Source organism: Perca flavescens, chromosome 12 (genome assembly GCF_004354835.1).
Source record: "Perca flavescens isolate YP-PL-M2 chromosome 12, PFLA_1.0, whole genome shotgun sequence".
In the NCBI taxonomy this organism is placed as follows: domain Eukaryota; kingdom Metazoa; phylum Chordata; class Actinopteri; order Perciformes; family Percidae; genus Perca; species Perca flavescens.
This window is the reverse complement of record NC_041342.1, coordinates 33,756,933-33,774,432: the sequence shown is the minus strand read 5'-3', so window position 1 is coordinate 33,774,432 and position 17,500 is coordinate 33,756,933. Positions and strand designations below refer to the sequence as shown.

Here is a 17,500-nt window from a genome sequence, read left to right as displayed (position 1 = left end):
CTTTTGGGTCCCTTTCCCAAAACACGAGTCAGCAGCGAGGAGACTCGGGGCTGTGAAGGACATTGGGTGGTTGATCGGTGATGCGTGGAGCGACTGATTCGATCCGGCAGGGAAGTTCATTCAGAGATTTTGTTTTTTATTTTTTATTTTTTTTTAAACGTTTTTGTGTCTAAGTGACTGATGGGAACAGCAATCTTTAAAATTGGTCCAGTATTCAGCCAGAAACAAGCTGCAATGTAACGTAGACGGGCAAATGTTCAGCATCAGTTAGAGTCCACTAAAAGTTCTGTTGTTGCTGCTGACAGACTCAGATTATTATTGTAAGTGTCTGACAACATTATGGGATGGATCCCTACAGAGATAGACCTTTTAGTTAAAGAGTAAGATCCTTTTAGTTTAACATGAAATAGCCCCGAAATCACCATCACCAAACTCCACCAGACTCCATGTAAATAATCAGGACTTTTAGCGTGTATAGAGCCAGCATATCTCCACCAGACTCCATGTAAATAATCAGGACTTTTAGTGTGTATAGAGCCAGCATATCTCCACCAGACTCCATGTAAATAATCAGGACTTTTAGCGTGTATAGAGCCAGCATATCTCCACCAGACTCCATGTAAATAATCAGGAATTTTAGCGTGTATAGAGCCAGCATATCTCCACCAGACTCCATGTAAATAATCAGGACTTTTAGCGTGTATAGAGCCAGCATATCTCCACCAGACTCCATGTAAATAATCAGGACTTTTAGCGTGTATAGAGCCAGCATATCTCCACCAGACTCCATGTAAATAATCAGGACTTTTAGTGTGTATAGAGCCAGCATATCTCCACCAGACTCCATTTAAATAATCAGGAATTTTAGCGTGTATAGAGCCAGCATATCTCCACCAGACTCCATGTAAATAACCAGGACTTTTAGCATGTATAGAGCCAGCATATCTCCACCAGACTCCATGTAAATAATCAGGACTTTTAGCGTGTATAGAGCCAGCATATCTCCACCAGACTCCATGTAAATAATCAGGACTTTTAGCGTGTATAGAGCCAGCATATCTCCACCAGACTCCATGTAAATAATCAGGAATTTTAGCGTGTATAGAGCCAGCATATCTCCACCAGACTCCATGTAAATAATCAGGACTTTTAGCGTGTATAGAGCCAGCATATCTCCACCAGACTCCATGTAAATAATCAGGACTTTTAGTGTGTATAGAGCCAGCATATCTCCACCAGACTCCATGTAAATAACCAGGACTTTTAGCATGTATAGAGCCAGCATATCTCCACCAGACTCCATGTAAATAATCAGGACTTTTAGCGTGTATAGAGCCAGCATATCTCCACCAGACTCCATGTAAATAATCAGGACTTTTATCATCGTAAAACACACTTCATTCAAAGTGGACAGAAACTAAATAAAACTACCAAAAGCCATCTTGGTTCATCTTTCTACTGTTCCAACAATCACCACTCTGGTTTGGTTGAAATAAACCCTTAATTCACCCATTTACATGTGGAGATATGCTGGCTCTATACACGCTAAAAGTCCTGGTTATTTACATGGAGTCTGGTGGAGATATGCTGGCTCTATACACGCTAAAAGTCCTGATTATTTACATGGAGTCTGGTGGAGATATGCTGGCTCTATACACGCTAAAAGTCTTGATTATTTACATGGAGTCTGGTGGAAATATGCTGGCTCTATACATGCTAAAGGTCCTGATTATTTACATGGAGTATGGATTTGGTGATGGAGATCTGTTTGTGGTTTTTAAACCTACAGGAATTCCTAACGAGGGAAGGTTTATTCAAGGAGTCTTCAGATAATTTTACTGCAGAAACAAAACTGAGCTAGCTGCCAAAAACTACTGTGGTCACAGAATTTCAAGACAACAAAAAGCTCGATAAAATGTCTGTCAAGCTACAGAAATGTAGAAAATACAGAAACACCAGAGCAGGGGGAATGCGAGGAGGAAACTTAGCAGAAGATATTCATTTTAAAACGTAGAAATGTAAATGTTGCCTCAATCAAACATGTATTTCCGCAATGTGGACACTATGTGGCCACTGTGTTGGGTCAATGATCCACTCAGACTGGAGGCAACCAACCTCCATTTATTAAGGTATTGTGAACACTCAGTTTCAGGCAAAATAAATATATGTGATGTGTATGACACAAATGTTTGTTTAACAAGAAATAAATCCATAAACATTTGTCAACATTATGATCCAAACACACGTCAAAACTGCATCGACTTCTCCGAGAACAACATTTAGCGAAGTGGCCGTAATGTGCCAGTCTGATGTATGGTCCTTTAAAAAGCTGCAAAGCCTCATGGGAGTCGGAGTCCACTTGCACAACGATGATGTGCGAGGCTATACCAGCCTGAAATACACAACTTAAATATTCCACGATTTCCCTGAAACCGTCTTCTAACACTGTTGGCTATAAATAGAGCCGGCCTGTCCTCCCAGCATGCTTTGCTGCAGCTGGGAGTTAACACAATTAATAGAGCATTACAAACTTGAAAAAAATGTCCCTTTTAAAGTACATTTAGAACAGATCAAACCAGTGATTATTTGCGATTAAATGGGCTACTCATTTCCCTGATATTGCCCGACTTTCCCTGCCTGGATTACGCTCCCTTAATATTCCACGATTTCCCTTAAACTGCAGGACCATCTTGTAACACTGCTGGCTATAAATAGAGCCGGCCTGTGCTGTGCTGTGCTCCCAGCATGCTTTGCTGCAGCTGGGAACGAAGTGTAGCGTAGCAGAGATGAGAGGATGGAGAAGAAGAATTAGTGACAAGTCACTGCATGGCCTCCCGAGTCCTTTCTCTGGGTGATAAATATTCACCAGAGATCGTAAATCTTTTTTCGGAGGCTGTTGTTGTGCGTTTTACTATCGCCCCTCCCTTCACCCCTCCGTTACAGAAAGCATCGCTAAATCTGCCCTTGTCCTTCTCTGCAGGTTCAACCCTCCTCCTCCTCCTCCTCCTCCTCCTCCATTTTCCTGCCGTCAGGATTTTCTTTGTCGGCATTCATCGCCTGTGTTGCTATGGTGCTGCTGAGGAGAGCGAGCGAGCGAGCAAGAGGCGAAGGGAAGAGAGGGAATGAAAATGAAAGGATAATAATAAGAGTGAGAGGAGTAGATATACTGTATACAGTAGGTCAGGGTCCTTTTTTGTGAAGATGTGAGGGATCCATTTATGCCTAATCGCGGCGGAGGAGGTGTTGGAGATGGCCACACGTCACACGTGGAGGGGGAAACAACGGAGAGGAGAACAGGGAGATCTCACCGGGAGAGGGGGCCGAGCCTAGGATCGGACCTTTAGGGGACTTTTCATGAGAATGTCACACAGTAGAGGGTGACACAAGAATCAAATGTTGCTCCCATCCCATCCCCACGAAAATACTCCCGTCATATCCTCAATCACATGACTGACCACCCCCAAAAAATATCTACAGTACAGGCCAAAAGTTTGGACACACCTTCTCATTCAATGTGTTTCCTTTTTTATTTTCATGACTATTTACATGGTAGATTCTCACTGAAGGCATCAAAACTATGAATGAACACATATGGAATTAGTACTTAACAAAAAAGTGTTTAATAACTGAAAACATGTCTTATATTTTAGATTCCTCAAAGTAGCCCCCCTTTGCTTTTTTTGATAACTCTGCAAACCCTTGGTGTTCTCTCAATGAGCTTCATGAGGTAGTCACCTGAAATGGTTTTACCTTCACAGGTGTGCTTTGTCAGGGTTCATTAGTGGAATTATTTCCCTTATTAATAAAAAAGCAAAGGGTGGCTACTTTGAAGAATCTAAAATATAAGACATGTTTTCAGTTATTTCACACTTTTTTGTTAAGTACATAATTCCATATGTGTTCATTCATAGTTTTGATGCCTTCAGTGAGAATCTACAATGTAAATAGTCATGAAAATAAAAAGGAAACGCATCGAATGAGAAGGTGTGTCCAAACCTTTGGCCCGTACTGTATGTATATATCAACACACACACACACACACACACACACACACACACACACACACACACACACACACACACACACACACACACACACACACACACACACACACACACACACGTGCAATGCCCGTTGAAAATGTGCCTGTTTGGAACAGGCCGATTGCTTGGCCTGTGGGATTGCTGCTTGTAGAATTCATCAAAACGTACCCCAAATTTACTTACAGAAAGACCCCAAACCACTTCAAATGCACCTCCCCTGTACACCCTACTACTGACTTAACTGATTTAAAAGGGAGGGAGAGAGAGAGAGAGAGAGAGAGAGAGAGAGAGAGAGGGAGGGAGAGAGAGAGAGAGAGGGAGAGAGATAGAGGGGAGAGAGAGAGAGAGAGGGAGAGGGATAGAGGGAGGGAGAGAGAGAGAGAGAGAGGGAGATCAGTCAGAGTGCATACAGTGCGAGAGGGGGAGTGGCCAGCAGCAAAAGCCAATATGTGCTTCTTTTACCGATATATAATTAACGATATCTTTCGCATTTCTAACCCAAACGATGTCAAACTTGGCACCGCACTTAACCGTGCCCGTAGCAAGACACCCGTCAAGTTTGAAAGCCATCGGAATAACGGTTCGAGAGATATGCACATAACACCCACACACATATGGTCAACAATCGTTTTCTTATAAAGCAGCAAGCCTTTTACTCTTCCAAACAAAATTATTTCATGCACAAATTATAGTACTTTTACACGCCTGACCAAACAGGGGTTATTATCAAAGCAAATTTGTACGCACTGAATGACTGTGATATGAATGACGTAAACTGTGAGTGATAGATTCCTGAAGTGGAGAGTGTTTTTATGATGTGAGTGAAGTAATGCTTTCATGTATTATTGTGTATATATATTTTATAGATTTTTGTAAGTATAACATCAACCTGTCCAGGGACTGCGGGTGGAAATTAGCATTTTCTGCTATAACCTGGTACATGACATCTCTTCTTTTATAGACTAATGTTTTTTGTGCATTGTCCCTGATCAAATAAAGAAATATAATAACACAGACAGACAGACAGACAGACAGACAGACAGACATTGCATCGGGCTTTGCACTGTGCTGCACAGGGTGCAAGTCAAGATAGGTCTCCTTAAGTGGAAGCTACTTTTTGCCCTTTACGTGCAACCTATTTGTGAAAAAGACCATCGCTTTGAGCAGACTGCTGATTGGCTGTAGTGATACAGTCCCCCGTCAGTAGCAGCCCTGGACTATTAACGCAATAAAGCATGTGGTAGTTGAGAGAGAAAAGGCTTTAACGTGGAACACTATCACCCTTTTCCTTTCTCCCCTCCTTGGACTAAGTTTGTGGACACTGCTGTGTAGTAAGTGAGTCTGATGTCCTATATACGGGACGATGTCATGCAGGATTTATGAGTTAGCAACAGTAGGCTAATTCACGAGGGTGCCATTTTACATTTGAGCTAATATTGCGCATCTGTCCTAGGACTGTGCTCGATTGAAGAAGTTCTTAGTCGACTAACAACTCATTCAATTGCATCGACTGATCGATTAGTTGATTTAATCGACAGATCTGTAAATCTGAGTTTCTCCACTAAGAGTCGTACTAAAAGCACCATTTTAATTCTTGTGTTTACCAGAGATGTGCTCGTACGTTTCTTGGAAATAAGTCATTCAGCATGAAAAAAAAGCATCAAAACATGACTAACATGTTAAAGGCCAACGTCCCATCACAGACATCTGATTGAGTTACGGCGCAGTAGTTAAGTGAAAGTAGGTCAAGTTGTAATTCAGTGCCCCTACCAGCAGGTGGCAGCATAGCCATGTAATACTGTCCATTTACAGAGGGCATTGTAATGTATGTCTGATCGTTTCCATGTTAACTGTTAGCCCATAGTAGCAGAAAAACATTATTTATGTAAAGAGATATAGTAACATAAATAAATATAAAATCCGGTGCATTTAGGGAACATTCAGAGCTAACGAGCTACACGCAGAGAAGGTTATGAAGAACATTTGGATGGTGCAACAAGGCAGTCCTGCTTGGTTCTTTGTGTGTGTGTGTGTGTGTGTGTGTGTGTGTGTGTGTGTGTGTGTGTGTGTGTGTGTGTGTGTGTGTGTGTGTGTGTGTGTGTGTGTGTGTGTGTGTGTGTGTGTGTGCATGTCTGTGTGTGTGTCTCTTTATTGGTGTTTGTGTCTCTGTGTGTGTGATGGTGCAACAAGGCAGACGTGCTTGGTTCTTTGTGTGTGTGTGTGTGTGTGTGTGTGTGTGTGTGTGTGTGTGTGTGTGTGTGTGTGTGTGTGTGTGTGTGTGTGCGTGTCTGTGTGTGTGTCTCTTTATGGGTGTTTGTGTCTCTGTGTGTGTGTGTGTGTGTGTGTGTGTGTGTGCGTGTGTGTGTGTCTCTTTATGGGTGTTTGTGTCTCTGTGTGTGTGTGTGTGTGTGTGTGTGTGCGTGTGCGTGTGCGTGTGCGTGTGTGTCATGGTGCAACAAGTCAGACCTGCTCGGTTCTTTCAGTGAATGATTGTAAAGATTTACAAAGAATAAGTTTCGGGCATTCCCTCTCTAACTGCTACATGCTAGCAGTGAGCTAACGATAACATGTAAACACAATGACTTATCCCAGCAGCACTGTAAGTGACACTGAAGTCTGGATGGGGGGGGGGGGGGGGGGGGTGGGGTTGTTACCTGGATTGGGGGGTAAGGGTTGGAGGAGCAGGAGGGGAGGGGGCTGTCCTCTCCGTGGGTATAGAGGGTGGAGTATGTAGGGGAGGGGAGCTCCGGGAGGTGCTGCTGTCCTAATGCTGAGGAACCATCAAAGATGCACTCCAGAGATGCTACCTACAGGATACAGGAGGAGAGACGGGGTCTCGCAAGGGTCAAAACACAGAGAACAAGGCAAAGCAGGAGAGAACAGTTCATCCTTTAGGCCGGCTACACACTGCCTCCGCGGCGTGAGCGCGGTGTTTTCTACGGGTTTTTTTTACTAGGGCTGGGCGATATGGAGAAAATCAGATATCGCGATATTCTTCTTGTCTCCTCGATTTCGATATTGTGGCGATATTATATAGGGTTGACAATTGGTGCTTTAACAAAATGTCTTCACAATGAGATACAGTACAGGCCAAAAGTTTGGACACACCTTCTTTTTCCTTTTCCTTTTTATTTTCATGACTATTTACATGGTAGATTCTCACTGAAGGCATCAAAACTATGAATGAACACATATGGAATTATGTACTTAACAAAAAAGTGTGAAATAACTGAAAACATGTCTTATATTTTAGATTCTTCAAAGTAGCCACCCTTTGCTTTTTTTGATAACTCTGCAAACCCTTGGTGTTCTCTCAATGAGCTTCATGAGGTAGTCACCTGAAATGGTTTTACCTTCACAGGTGTGCTTTGTCAGGGTTAATTAGTGGAATTATTTCCCTTATTAATAAAAAAGCAAAGGGTGGCTACTTTGAAGAATCTAAAATATAAGACATGTTTTCAGTTATTTCACACTTTTTTGTTAAGTACATAATTCCATATGTGTTCATTTATAGTTTTGATGCCTTCAGTGAGAATCCACAATGTAAATAGTCATGAAAATAAAAAGGAAATGCCTTGAATGAGAAGGTGTGTCTTCAGTAATGTGGACATAATGTCTGGGTAAAAATAAAAAAATAATAAGAACAGCTTGAGTAGTCTGGTAACACTGAAAATGACATCACTTTAGTGTAAGGCATCATTTAAAACCAGGAAAGGACACCACTTAAGCCTTTTACCATATTACGAATTCCAAAATCTTACACGATATCTAGTCTCATATCACGATATATCGATATAATATCGATTTATTGCCCAGCCCTATGTCTTTACACACCAGAAAGGTGTCTGCTGCTGCTAGCCTTGTCTGGACACATGGATGTTTCCCATTGATAAAATGAAATACCATGTTAGACATAAATATATACTGATCTGATTACAGCAAAGACAACGTCGGCAAAATAGGCTCCAGAATATTTCCTTCTTTATTGACAGGTGCAATATTTGAAAATCTATTTAGTTTTTTTAAATTACATTTATATCAAAACCTCGAGACTTTCAAGACATCAACATGTCATTTATTAATATGTATGTGTCTAAATGACATATAAACAGCTTTTGGTATTCTATTTTGCCTGGAAAGTCTTCCAACACGTTTCAGGGTTCATACGCATTTTAACCAATACTTTAACATGACTTTTCCACGACATTTTGGCAAATTTCCATTACTGTGTGTTCCTGAAAATGTCAGTCGACATTATCCAATAAGAATACTAATCTGTGTTGAAGTTCACCCTCAGAGGTTTAACTATAAACTAATGATAATGTATGTATTTCCATGACTTTTCAGCAAATTTCCATGACTATGTATTCCTGAAAATGTCAGGGACGGGAAGAGGTCCCAGTGAGTCAGGCATTAACATGGATTTTAACCAATACTTTAATTTAACATGACTTTTTGGCAAATTTCCATGACTATGTTTTACTGAAAATGTCAGTCGACATTCTACAATAAGAATACTAATCAGTGTTAATGTTTACCCTCAGAGGTTTAACTATAAACTAATGATAATGTCTGTATTTCCATTACTTTTCGTCAAATTTCCATGACTGTGTTCCTGAAAATATCAGTCAACATTATCCAATCAGAATACTAATGTGTGTTAAAGTTTACCCTCAGAGGTTTAACTATAAAGAATGATAATGTATTTCCATGACTTTTCAGCAAATTTCCATTACTGTGTGTTCCTGAAAATGTCAGTCGACATTCTACAATAAGAATACTAATCAGTGTTAAAGTTTACTCTCAGAGGTTTAACTATAAAATGAATGATAATGTTTGTATTTCCATTACTTTTTCATGACTTTTCGTCAAATTTCCATGACTGTGTTCCTGAAAATATCAGTCGACATTATCCAATAAGAATACTAATCTGTGCTAAAGTTTACCCTCAGAGGTTTAACTATAAATGAATGATAATGTATGTATTTCCATGACTTTTCCATTACGTTTTGGCAAATTTCCATGACTATGTATTCCTGAAAATGTAAGGGACGGGAAGAGGTCCCAGTGAGTCAGGCATTAACATGGATTTTAATTGGATTTTAACCAATACTTTAATTTAACATGAGTTTTCGTCAAATTTCCATTACTGTGTGTTCCCGAAAATGTCAGTCGACATTATCCAATAAGAATACTAATCTGTGTTAAAGTTTACCCTCAGAGTTTTAACTATAAATGAATGACAATGTATGCATTTCCATGACTTTTCCATTACTTTTCCATGACTTTTTGGCAAATTTCCATGACTGTGTGTTCCTGAAAATGTCAGTCGACATTATACAATAAGAATACAAGTTGACCCTCAGAGGTTTAACTATAAATGAATGATAATGTCTGTGGTTCATTGTAGGATTCATAATATCTCTCCCCCGAATACAACGCTGAGGTTAAGACAACGTGAAAATACATTTATTAATCACATTATTATTATGCTGTGTTTAAAAAGAAACTTTTCCATGACTTTTCCAAAAACTTTCTTGGTCTTTTTATGTCACCAAAAACCTTTCCAGGCCTGTTATGGAATTAGCTTTTCCAGTTTTTTTTTCTCAAAACGCAAGAAGCCTGACGCACGTGTTTTCGGCGCCTGAGCTGTGCGTGTCACGCAGGCAGTGTGTAAGCTCTAACCTGTTACCATGGGAACCCAAATATAAAACCACACAGCCAGTGTGTAAGCCTAACAGACAGAGAGGACAGAAGGTGAGAATGAGCGAGAGGTGGAGCAGAAAAGGTGGTGAGGTGGAGTAGGGCTGGGCGATATATCGATATAAAAAAATATATCGATATATCTTTAAATGAGATATGGAATTAGACCATATCGCATACAGTACAGGCCAAAAGTTTGGACACACCTTCTCATTCAATGCGTTTCCTTTTTATTTTCATGACTATTTACATTGTAGATTCTCACTGAAGGCATCAAAACTATGAATGAACACATATGGAATTATGTACTCAACAAAAAAGTGTGAAATAACTGAAAACATGTCTTATATTTTAGATTCTTCAAAGTAGCCACCCTTTGCTTTTTTTGGTAACTCTGCAAACCCTTGGTGTTCTCTCAATGAGCTTCATGAGGTAGTCACCTGAAATGGTTTTACCTTCACAGGTGTGCTTTGTCAGGGTTCATTAGTGGAATTATTTCCCCTTTGTCACCGCCTACCAAGAGTCTGGGTCTGCCGAGGTTTCTTCCTAAAAGGGAGTTTTTCCTCACCACTGTCGCAATAGCCACTGCTAATGCTTGCTCTTGAGGGAATTACTGTAATTGTTGGGGCTTTGTAAATTATAGAGTGTGGTCTAGAACCATTCCATCTCTAAAGTGTCTCGAGATAACTCTGTTATGATTTGATACTATAAATAAAATTGAATTGAATTATTAATAAAAAAGCAAAGGGTGGCTACTTTGAAGGATCTAAAATATAAGACATGTTTTCAGTTATTTCACACTTTTTTGTTAAGTACATAATTCCATATGTGTTCATTCATAGTTTTGATGCCTTCAGTGAGAATCTACAACGTAAATAGTCATGAAAATAAAAAGGAAACACATTGAATGAGAAGGTGTGTCCAAACTTTTGGCCTGTACTGTAGATCGATATAGTTCAAATTTGATCCTTGCTCCAAGCAAGCTGCTGACTCCTTTTGGATTTCCCTCTTTTATTTTATAGGCTTTTTATTTATTTAAGATATTTTTTTATTTAAATGTGCACCTTATGGAGCTTTGATTTAAAAAAAAAGGTACTCCTGTTGTTATACAGTGTTTATGTTTACATTCTATTGTTATTTGAACAGCTGAGCATTGAACCAGGTGAAGAAACCTGTTTATTATTTATTCATTTTGATTTTTGCAACTGTTCACTGAAATAGCCGGTTTCTATGAAACTACTTGTGACATGTCATATTTGGCTTTGGCTTTGACTGAACATTTGCTCTCACTTTGCGAAAAAATATCGGGATATATATCGTACATCGATATTCAGCCAAATATATCGGAATATGACTTTTGGTCCATATCACCCAGCCCTAAGGTGGAAGGATGTTTTGACACAGGAGGTGCTCTCAGCCTTGTCTGCTTTCGTTACCCCTTTAGTGCTCCTGTAAAGGCCCCAAAAACTGCCTATCCAAGGCACACCTAAGGGAACCAAAAGGGTAAATCGTGGCACACGAGAGAGCAAGTATGAACTGAGAGGAATGTACACGATGTTCACAAAGATTAGAATAAATGTCAAACGGAGATTTATAGCAGTAAACTGAGTCAACGTGGAATATTTTAGATGGAAGTACACACTACAAAGATTTTAAAACATACTAAAAAGTTGGATGGTTAACAAATACAGAAGCGAGGCATGAATGGAGATGTGTATATGAATGGGAATGTATATATATGTATATTTATATATATATATGTATGTAAGTAATGTTATCAGGTCTGAATGTGTGTGTGTGTGTGTGTGTGTGTGTTAAGTAATATCAGTTATCAGGTCTGAGTGTGTGTGTGTGTGTGTGTGTGTGTGTGTGTGTGTGTGTGTGTGTGTGTGTGTGTGTGTTAAGTAATATCAGTTATCAGGTCTGAGAGAGTGTGTGTGTGTGTGTTAAGTAATATCAGTTATCAGGTCTGAGTGTGTGTGTGTGTGTGTGTGTGTGTGTGTGTGTGTGTGTGCACGTGTGTGTGTGTGTGTGTGTGTTAAGTAATATCAGTTATCAGGTCTGTGTGTGTGTGTGTGTGTGTGTGTGTGTGTGTGTGTGTGTGTGTGTGTTAAGTAATACCAGTTATCAGGTCTGAGTGTGTGTGTGTGTGTGTGTGTGTGTGTGTGTGTGTGTGTGTGTGTGTGTGTTAAGTAATATCAGTTATCAGGTCTGAGTGTGTGTGTGTGTTTGTGTGTGTGTGTGTGTGTGTGTGTGTGTGTGCGTTAAGTAATATCAGTTATCAGGTCTGTGTGTGTGTGTGTGTGTGTGTGTGTGTGTGTGTGAGTGTGTGTTAAGTAATATCAGTTATCAGGTCTGAGTGTGTGTGTGTGTGTGTGTGTGTGTGTGTGTGTGTTAAGTAATGTCAGTTATCAGGATATAACCTCAGAGGTTTTGGAGACAGGGAGAAGCTGAGAGACCCCAGTACGCCTGAACGCCACGCAATAGAAATCTCAATCATTCCCAATCTTACAGAGACGGAGAGTGTAGGTATATGTAAGGAGATAACATAGACACAGGCTAATTACTGATCACTAACATGCTAGTTAACATTAGTAATTACTGATCACTAACATGCTAGTTAACATTAGTAATTACTGATCACTAACATGCTAGTTAACATTAGTAATTAAACCTAAACAGATAATGGAAGTCCAAACTGCCTGTGAGCTTCTCCTGTACTATACGGTAATTCCTCTACTGTGTGACAGTAAGTCTCGTGGTTATGACCCAATCGTTAGCCTATTGTTATAAAAGCGTTCTGCTACGGAGCCATAACGTGAGCTACGAGGTAATGGAGCCTTTTATACATTGTCGTGTTTCTTTAGAAATAAACAACGGAGAAATAGGATTCTTTAAACGCTTCAGATGTAAAGTTATTCTCTGTCAAAGTGACGTCAGAATGAATGGGAGTCAATGGGATGCTAACGGGAGGTGATGGCTTGGTAGCAACAAAACGGAAAACGGCGCCAACAAAATAAGCGAAGGTTACCCCCTTGCTCGCCGTTACCATGGCTACAGCAGCCCCCCCCCTGGTGAAATATCACACCTTAGCTAATCTGCAGAGACAGACAGTTTGTTGTGTTACAGTGAGAGGAGTTAGCCGCTAAAAAGGAGATCTTCTTTCTTTATTTTGTTAAATGAAATGCTGAAACTTTGAATTTATTAATTAAAGCAGTGTTGCAAAGGTCAGCTGGCTTTTAAAAGTCACGTTTAGTTGATTAAAAAGATATCTGTTCTCTTCACTTCACTTCCTCTAACCTGATCTCAGACCACAGCTTCTGGTTTTCTATCAAGTTTGAGTCTCAGTCTCACTGTCTGTCTCTGTGTGTGTGTGTGTGTGTGTGTGTGTGTGTGTGTGTGTCTGTCTGTCTCTGTGTGTGTGCGTCTGTGTGTGTGTGTGTGTGTCTGTCTCTGTGTGTGTGCGTCTGTGTGTGTGTGTGTGTGTGTGTGTGTGTGTGTCTGTCTGTGTGTGTGCGTCTGTGTGTAGGTTTCCGTGTGTATGTATGTGTGTGCGTCTCTATGTGTGTGTGTGTGTGTGTATGTCTGTGTGCTTGTTTGTGTCTGTGTATGTGTGTGTTCGTCTGTGTGTGCGTCTGTGTGTGTGTGTGTGTGTGTGTGTGTGTGTGTATGTGTCTGTCTGTCTGTGTGTGTATGTCTGTGTGTGTTCGAATGTGTGTGTCTGTGTGTGTGTGTGTGTCTGTGTGTGTATGTGTGTGTGTGTGTGTGTATGTGTGTGTGTGTGTATGTGTGTGTATGTGTGTCTGTGTGTATGTGTGTGTATGTGTGTTTGTCTGTGTGTATGTGTGTGTATGTGTGTTTGTCTGTTTGTATGTGTGTCTGTGTGTGTATGTGTGTGTATGTGTGTTTGTCTGTGTGTATGTGTGTGTATGTGTGTTTGTCTGTGTGTATGTGTGTCTGTGTGTCTGTCTCTGTGTGTGTGCGTCTGTGTTTGTGTGTCTGTGTGTGTGTCTGTGTGTGTGTGTGTGTGTGTGTGTGTCTGTCTGTGTGTGTCTGTCTGTGTGTGTGTGTGTGTGTGTGTGTGTGTGTCTGTCTCTGTGTGTGTGCGTCTGTGTGTGTCTGTCTGTGTGTGTCTCTGTGTGTGTGTGTGTGTCTGTCTCTGTGTGTGTGCGTCTGTGTTTGTGTCTCTGTGTGTGTCTGTCTGTGTGTCTGTCTGTGTGAGTGTCTGTGTGTGTGTGTGTGTGTGTGTGTGTGTCTGTGTGGGCTGCAAAGAACAGTTTAATTCATGAAATAGTTGGTAAAATGTCAAAATAAATGACAAATGTTCATCGCAGGTCCCCAAAGCACAAAGTAAAAATACCTTATTACTCCAATAATTCAGCAGTTCACTTCCATAACGTTAGTCTGGAGCTATCCTCACCTTTAGTCTCCAAAAACTCTCAATCCTACACTTCCCATAATGCAACTAGGGCCTCCCTTCCTTCCTGTTAAGCGTCTAAATCTTTCATACTCCACACCTCCAGTTTGTATCGCAAAAGTTGTTTTTTAAACTAATTTAACGGCACAGATTTTTAATTTTAGGCCCAGATATGGTGATAATAAAAGGTCCAAAATGATGTCAACAAGAAAGGCCAAACTACCACAACGAGACCCAGAAGCCCACTTCCCCACGGCAGTGTTTGCTTCTTGTTTTCGGGAACGTTAAAAGGACTCACACACAGGAAGTAAACTGGCGTTAACCAGAGACCGGACTGGTTAGGGCGTGTGTGTGTGTGTGTGTGTGTGTGTGTGTGTGTGTGTGTGTGTGTGTGTGTGTGTGTGTGTGTGTGTGTGTGTGTGTGTTTTGACTGATGGAGATGGACAGAAATATATCCATTGGTCAATGTATAGAAATGAAGAGAGAAGAAAGACATAAAAACGGACAGAAAGATTTTACTGGCTTCCAACACAAACCTGACTGGTAGTGTGTGTGTGTCTGCTTGTGTGTATGTGTGTTTCTCTGTCTGTGTGTGTATGTGTGTGTTTCTGTGTGTGTGTGTGTGTGTGTGTGTGGTTGTGCGTGTGTGCGTGTCTGTGTGTACATGTTTGACTGTCTGTGTGTTTGTCTGCTTGTGTGTATGTGTGTGTGTCTGCTTGTGTGTATGTGCGTTTCTCTGTCTGTGTGTGTGTGTCTGCTTGTGTGTATGTGCGTTTCTCTGTCTGTGTGTGTATATGTGTGTCTGTCTGTGTGTGTGTGTGTGTGTTTCTGTGTGTGTGTGTGCGCGCGTGTGGTTGTGTGTTTGTGTGTGTGTCTGCTTGTGTGTATGTGTGTGTGTTTCTCTATCGGTTTGTTTGTGTGTGTATGTTAATGAACAAATAAAGAGACAGAGGGAGACAGACAGAGAGAGAGACAGGGAGAGAGAGACAGAGACAGAGAGAGAGAGAGAGAGAGAGAGAGAGAGAGAGAGACAGACAGAGAGAGAGAGAGAGAGACAGACAGAGAGAGAGAGAGAGAGAGAGAGACAGAGAGAGAGAGAGAGAGAGAAAGAGAGAGGGAGAGAGAGAGAGACAGAGAGAGAGAGAGAGAGAGACAGACAGACAGAGAGAGAGAGAGAGAGAGAGACAGACAGAGAGAGAGAGAGAGAGAGACAGAGAGAGAGAGAAAGAGAGAGGGAGAGAGAGAGAGAGACAGAGAGAGAGAGAGAGAGAGAGAGAGAGACAGAGAGAGAGAGAGAGAGAGACAGAGACAGAGAGAGAGAGACAGAGAGAGAGAGAGAAAGAGAGAGGGAGAGAGAGAGAGAGACAGAAATGGAAGCTGTCTCCTACCTTCATGGGGGAGATGTGGGCGTGCGTGACGTATCCGTGCACGTTCTCGATCTGGGAAAGGTTCTTCTCGGCTACCTGGACCAGCTCCGGGCCCCCTGCCTCCTCCGTCAGCTGGGGGGAGCTCTGGTCCTGGGGGGACGAGTCCTCATCGTTGTGCCTGTACTTCTGCAACAGGACACAAAGCAGACAGGCAGTCAAACGGCTGAGCTCGGCAAGGCAAGGCTAGGCTAGGCTAGGCTAGGCTAGGTTAGGCTAGGCTAGGTTAGGCAAGGCTAGGCAAGGCTAGGCTAGGCAAGGCTAGGTTAGGCAAGGCTAGGCTAGTCTAGGCAAGGCTAGGCTAGGCTAGGCTAGGCAAGGCTAGGCTAGGCAGCTTTATCTGTAGAGCACATTTCAGCAACAAGGCAATTCAAAGTGCTTTACATGAAACATTAAAAAACAGTTAGAAAACTATTAAAAACAATTTCAAAGCATTAAAAGACAAAAAAATTAAATGTAAAGAGCAATTAAAAACAATTTAAAGTCATTAAAAGACAAAAATTAAAAATGTAAATAGCAATTAGAAAACAAAAACAATTTAAAATCATTAAAAGACAAAAAATAAAATGTAAAGAGCAATTAGAAAACAATTAAAAACAATTTAAAAATCATTAAAAGACTAAAAATAAAATGTAAAAAGCAATTAGAAAAACAATTTAAAATCATTAAAAAGACAAAAAATAAAATGTAAAGAGCAATTAGAAAACAATAAAAAATTTAAAATCATTAAAAAGACAAAAAATAAAATGTACAGTGCTGTTTAAGAATTTTAAAGAAAGAGCAGTTAAAAATAGATTATTTAAAGAAAGGCAACATTAAATAGAAAGGTCTTCAGCCTGGATTTAAAAGAACTGAGAGCTGCAGCAGACCTGCAGGTTTCTGGGAGTTTGTTCCAGATATGTGGAGCATAGAAACTGAACACTGCTTCTCCCTGTTTAGTTCTGACTCTGGGGACAACAAGTAGACCTGTCCCAGACCACCTGAGAGGTCTGGGTGGGTCATAGTGTAGTAGACCTGTCCCAGACCACCTGAGAGGTCTGGGGGGGTCATAGTGTAGCAGACCTGACCCAGACCACCTGAGAGGTCTGGGGGGGTCATAGTGTAGCAGACCTGACCCAGACCACCTGAGAGGTCTGGGGGGGTCATAGTGTAGCAGACCTGACCCAGACCACCTGAGAGGTCTGGGGGGGTCATAATGTAGTAGCAGATCAGAAATGTATTTTGGCCCTAAACCGTTTAGTGATTTATAAACCAGAAAAAGTATTTTGAAATCAATTCTTTGAGACACTGGAAGCCAGTGTAGAGACTTCAGTACTGGACTGATGTGATCCACTTTCTTGGTTTTAGTGAGGACTCGGTAACAGGTTTCCACCTTCGTATGTCACATTCGGTCAAGTCAAACCAGCGTGGAACATGTTGTGGTTTAGATTAGGGCTAGGGCTTGGCGATACATGGAGAAAATCAGATATCACGATATTCTTGACCAAATACCTCGATATCGCTGCGATATTCTAGGGTTGACAATTGGTGCTTCAACAAAATATCTTCACACTTAGATTTTTGATAAATAATCATCAGTAACGTGGACATCATGTCTAAGTGGGGTAAAGGCAAATAATAGAACAGTTAAAACAGTCTGATAAGTTCAGACAATGACATCACTTTACTGTAATGCAGCCTTTAAAACCAGGAAAGGATACCACTTATGTCATATCACGATATTACGATATCCAAAATCTAAGACGATATCTAGTCTCATATCACGATATATCGATATAATATTTCGGTTTTTTTTAATCGTCATCGCAATATCAACTACAGTACAAGACCGACCCAGTTGTCAGTTTCCCGTCCAACAAATGCACCTGCACCCATGTGGCCCACGGGCGAGCTGGTTTTATAGGGAGGTGTGA

General features: G+C 41.0%; 1 protein-coding gene across 14 annotated transcripts in view; it reads right to left on the bottom strand.

The window, feature by feature from the left end:
• The window catches only part of dlg1b (discs large MAGUK scaffold protein 1b), a 200,969-nt gene that overhangs the window by 82,418 nt on the left and 101,051 nt on the right, over positions 1 to 17,500 (bottom strand). For 8 of the 14 annotated variants that reach the window (XM_028592319.1, XM_028592317.1, XM_028592318.1 and 5 more), the window contains exon 4: positions 15,552 to 15,716. In XM_028592319.1, coding sequence (XP_028448120.1) covers positions 15,552 to 15,716 — 165 coding nt within the window. Of the gene's footprint in view, positions 1 to 6,697; positions 6,851 to 15,551; positions 15,717 to 17,500 lie in introns of all 14 variants that reach the window. The other 6 variants (XM_028592311.1, XM_028592313.1, XM_028592312.1 and 3 more) reach the window with 1 other exon arrangement.